This window comes from Ixodes scapularis, unplaced genomic scaffold, assembly GCF_016920785.2.
Source record: "Ixodes scapularis isolate PalLabHiFi unplaced genomic scaffold, ASM1692078v2 PGA_scaffold13__105_contigs__length_92229423, whole genome shotgun sequence".
NCBI classification, from domain to species: domain Eukaryota; kingdom Metazoa; phylum Arthropoda; class Arachnida; order Ixodida; family Ixodidae; genus Ixodes; species Ixodes scapularis.
The window spans coordinates 11,627,020-11,632,305 of NW_024609839.1; the positions used below are offsets into that span (position 1 = coordinate 11,627,020).

General features: G+C 43.6%; 1 protein-coding gene across 1 annotated transcript; it reads left to right on the top strand.

Moving 5' to 3' along the window:
• Positions 1 to 928: 928 nt before the first annotated feature.
• Positions 929 to 4,910, top strand: LOC120843209. Its single transcript, XM_040214484.3, has one exon. The coding sequence runs from the start codon at positions 929 to 931 to the stop codon at positions 2,072 to 2,074; it is 1,146 nt and encodes a 381-aa protein (XP_040070418.1). The 3' UTR covers positions 2,075 to 4,910.
• The last annotated feature ends 376 nt before the right edge of the window (positions 4,911 to 5,286 follow it).

Consider the following 5,286-nt stretch of genomic DNA (forward strand, 5'->3'; position numbering starts at 1 on the left):
AAAGTTGCCAGTAAACTTGCAAAAATGACACCTATGCAATTATCTTGCAGAATATTACCTTATTTAGTAATGACTGTCAATATGCATTAAAAAAAAAAGAAACCTAAACCTTTTTTGCCTAAAATACAAAATATCAACTTTTAGGTTTGGCAACAAAATATTGTTACCGAATGTTTAAAAAAGATCGGCGAAATTCAGCTTTGTTCGGCCTAAGATTCGGCAACGAATTTTCGATTCGGCAAAAAGTGGCCCCTCATTAGTATCTATGGTCTCGCTGTTTCATGATAATCTGCAATTCACAAAATTCACCGAGTCACCCAAAACAAACCATCTTAAAAAAAAATGTGCTTCCTCTTGGAGGTCATGGGAAACTTGAACAGCTATGAATGGGCAATATGCAAAATGGCAGTGTCCCTAACATACCTCGGCAAACCTCACTCATGAGGGCCCTCACTCACCCTCACTCACCCTGATCTTCACAGGTGAGGTGAGGGTGAGTGAGTTTCTGAACCAGGAAAATTCATGAGTGTGAGGGTGAGTGAGGGCCGTGAGGGCGGTGAGGGCCGTGAGGGCTGTGAGGGCCGTGAGGACGGTGAGGGCCGTGAGGGCGGTGAGGGCTATGAGGGCCGTGAGGGCCGTGAGGGTGGTGAGGGCCATGAGTGTGTGAGGGGCGTGAGGGCCGCAAGGGCGGTGAGGGGCGTGAGGGCGGTGAGTGGCGTGAGGGCGGTGAGTGGCGTGAGGGCGGTGAGTGGCGTGAGGGCCGTAAGTGGCGTGAGGGCCGTGAGTGGCGTGAGGGCCGTGAGGGCGGTGATTGCTACGAGTACGGGAGGGCCGTGAGGGCCGTGAGGGCTGTGAGTGCGTGAGGCCCCCTTCAGATCGAGCATCTTTCTCAGCAATTTTGATGATGAGAGGGCACGGCGGGACCGCAATGGCAACAACGCTAAGCCCGTCTATCTTCTTTGTTCAGGTCACGCTGTGTGTTCTGACTCACCACGTGCCGACCCCACCCAAGAATGAAGTCAGCATCTTGAACCCGCCGGCAGTGAGCATCAACTGCGCACACCCCGGAGCGCACCATGAAACGTCACCAACACATCACGGTTTGAAGACGGCGCCGCCAGTGGAGGCATATAAAGAGGATCGCGCCATGGAATTCCTCAGAGGGCACGGCGGGACCGCAATGGCAACAACGCTAAGCCCGTCTATCTACTTTGTTCAGGTTTGTGACAAACATGCTTCTTGCTTTCGAAGCAATTATAGATGTATTGTTGTCCTGCCGTGCCCGGCCACAATTGAGTGTCTTATTGTGGATGCATGGAGTGTCATTTTGATCCTTCTATCTGGAGATGTCGAGCAAAACCCTGGGCCTCAAGGGATAGAGGAACTGAAGGTGATGATGAACGCCATGCTTACTTCGCAGAACGACCTTAAAACGCGAATTGTTAACCTGGCGGCTTCCCAGGAAAAGCTAGAATCAACAGTGAACGCTAGGATGAACGAAGTTATGACAGCTTTACAGGAGCACAAGGGAGAGATTCGTGTACTGCAGGGGGAAGTCACATCCTTTAGAAATGACCTCCAGCTCCAACAAAAGCGCCTTGACGACCTAGAAAATAGGAGTAGACGCCGCAACCTTGTCATTTTCGGGTTTCCTGAGCCCGACCATGAAAACACCGAAGCATTAAGAAGCCAAATAATCCAGGACTTAATAGGACAGAAGCTTGGAGTAACTGTTAGCTCGGTGGAAAGAGTCCACAGGATAGGAAAAAAACAACCAGACAAACCGCGGCCTGTGATAATAAACTTCTTTGACTATAACGAAAAACTGAAAGTACTAAAAAATTGTAATAAATTAAAAGGAACTACAATCTCAATCAACCACGACTTTTGTAAGGGTACACTTGCAAAAAGAAGCAAACTTTGGTCCAAATCTGGGGACTTCAAAGCCAGAGGACGTAAGGTAGTGCTGGACTATGATAAACTACGGGTTGATGACGACCTATATGAATGGGACGAGCAGAATGACTGCCTGAAGTGCATCCGCTCTCAGGAGCGACGGAATGACGTCGACTGACTTGAATCGAAACAGTTACGTTTTGTACTACTAAATGCCAGAAGTATCGTCAATAAAGTCCACCAGCTCGAAGAAATTATACTTACATATAATCCGCAGATAATTGCAATCACGGAAACATGGCTATCAGCAGATATACTTGATGCCGAAGTTACTCCCCCCACTCACAAAATAATCAGACGTGATCGTGGCTCTCGAGGAGGGGGAGTTGCCTTGATAGTAAAAAAGGAAATCTCATGCGTCATCTTAAGCGAAATAACCGACAATGAAAGTGTATGGTGTCAAATCGACTATTATGGGTTTTCGACTCTCGTAGGTGTTGTCTATAGGCCCCCATCTTCTCCCGAGTCATTTCTAGAGAACATTCAACTTCACATGGAACAAATATACAAACCCACTCAAAAAATCATACTGGCGGGTGATTTTAATCTACCGTCAATTAACTGGTCGACTTTCCAGCCTGGCTCAACTGAAGAAAAAAGCTGCCACTTGCTACTCGAATTAATGCTCAATTTTAATCTAAGTCAGCTTGTTACTGAAGGTACTCGTATCTCCCAAAATAGCAATAACACACTGGACCTAATTTTTGTTGGAAACTTTCCAGAGGACACTGAGGTTAACGTTTACGATGGAATTCCTGACCACAAGCTTGTTTTCCTTACGACTAATTTTTGCCCAGTAAAAAAGAGTCACGATGGTAAACTTGTCTTTAACTTCGCTGCTGCAGATGACGAAGCTATTATTGATACTCTTGATTTGAACTTCAGCGACTTTGAGACGGAGGGTGACATTACAACATTATGGAATGCCTTTAAACATATTACTGGAAAGTGCCTTCATAAATATGTACCAAAAATAGTAAAAAAGAAACATCAGAACCCCTGGATAACAAGAGAGATAATACATCTTAAAAGGACATTATCTAGGAAACGGAGAGGAAATCGTAAAAATGCTGATGTCATATCTTCCCTCACAGAGACGTTGAAACAAAAAATAAAGACGGCGCGTGATCATTTTTTTGGAACAACGTTAGTAAACTTTATGAAAGAAGCGCCTCAAAAGTTTTGGGGGTACCTGTCGGGCAACAAGAAATCTATTGAACAGCTTCATGTGGATGGAAATGCTGTTACTGACTCCTACCAAATTGCGAACGAGTTTAACAGCACCTTTCATGGTGTTTTTAGTTCAAGATGCACTTCTGAAGAAACTATTGACTCAGTACCTCTTTTCCCAATAATGCGAGATATAGACTTGAACATCCACGGTATACGTCATCTACTTTTAAACCTAGATGTAAAAAAATCATGTGGTCCTGATGGCATCCCAAATGCTTTTTTGAAACGTTACGCAGAGATGATTTCACAATATTTATATGTCATTTTCAAAACCTCTTTGGATCAGGGATGTCTTCCACCTGACTGGCTTTGTGGAAAAGTTGTACCCGTACATAAGGATGGGAGCAAACTGCTTGCTGAAAATTACAGACCGATATCATTAATTAGCACCTGCTGTAAATTGCTAGAACATGTCATCGCCAGTCACATAAGTTTTTTTCTAGATAGCCATAACATATTAGCCAACTTTCAGCACGGGTTCAGAAAAAGATTGTCTACTACTACTCAACTGCTCTCAGTAGTACACGATTTCGGCCATGCGATTAATAACAGAGAACAAATTGATGCAATATTTTTAGACCTATCCAAGGCCTTTGACAGGGTACCGCATCACCTACTACTAATAAAATTGCAACAGGTTGGCATTGCTCCTCGCCTTGTGACATGGATCGCTGCTTACTTAAAAAATAGGGTACAATTTGTTGAAATCAACGGATGTCAATCAGTACATCTTGACGTGCTATCTGGCGTTCCACAGGGGTCGGTCTTAGGACCTCTCTTATTTTTAGTTTATGTCAACGACATAGCCGACAACATTGATACAAGTGTGACCGTGAAAATGTTTGCTGACGACTGCGTTGTTTATAGAACTGTCAGAAACACGTGCGATCAAGTATCGCTTAACGAAAACTTTTGCAAAATTGCCGAATGGTGTGAGAGGTGGCGAATGGTTATTAATTACTCTAAAACGTGCGCTCTCACAGTAACGCACAAGAAATACCCTCTTAGCTTTGCATACCACGTTAAAGACAAATGCATAAAAACTGTAAACGAGGTAAAGTATCTGGGCCTACATCTTAATTCAAAATTAAATTGGGAAACCCATATTGATAGTACAACCGCAAAGGCTTACAAAAAGTTGTGTTACTTAAGACGGAAGCTGGGACCATGTGACTCGTCGGTAAAACTTTCGGCATATAAAAGTTTGATTCGGCCAGTGCTAGAATACGCGTACATTGTGTGGGACCCGTACTTAATAAAAGATATTGGAAAAGTCGAGAGAATCCAGCGCCTCAGTGGACGATTTATTTCTTCCGATTTTAGGCGCCTATCATCAGTGTCGGACATGATACGTAATTGCGGACTCGAATCGCTCGAGTCTAGGCGGAAGATTGCTAGGCTGGTTTTTTTTTATAAAGTCTACAATAATGAGTCCGGCCTGGACAAAACCTTATACCTTTTGCCACCTCCCCAGCGCTCTGCAAGATTGAATCACGCAAAAAACGTGAGACCATATGCTCCTAAAAATAACACGTTTAAATACTCCTTTTTTGTACGTACGATTAACGACTGGAATTCACTGCCCTCCGATTGTGTGCATGCCCCAAATATTGACTGTTTTGACTGTTGTGTTCGAAACCTTATGTAACCGATTGTGTGCATGACCCAAATGTTGACTGTTCTGACTGCTCTGTTTGAAACCGTATGTAACCCTTTCCTGCTTGGATGGTGAAAAACCATCTGCAGTATTTTCTAAATAAATAAATAAAATAAATAAATGTTAATGGCGGGTTGTTCTCTAGCTTTCCCTAGATCGACACGTATTACTGAGATCGGGTCCGGCTCGAAATAAGCAAGCAACTCGGAGCAATTCGAATACGTTTGAAGCGGCTGCATCCAATCAGGGATGCAAAATTTTCACGTGATACCTCGTGCCGGTGATGATGACACCGAAAGACTTGGTTCTGGTTTGAAATCGATCGTTTTTGGGAAATAAAGTTTCAGAAAGGTGCATTAGAATTCTTAACGAGGTTTAAATGCATAAAAACACGTTTATAAAGCGTAATTGTGTCTAAATAGTGCAAGAAAAATAAAATT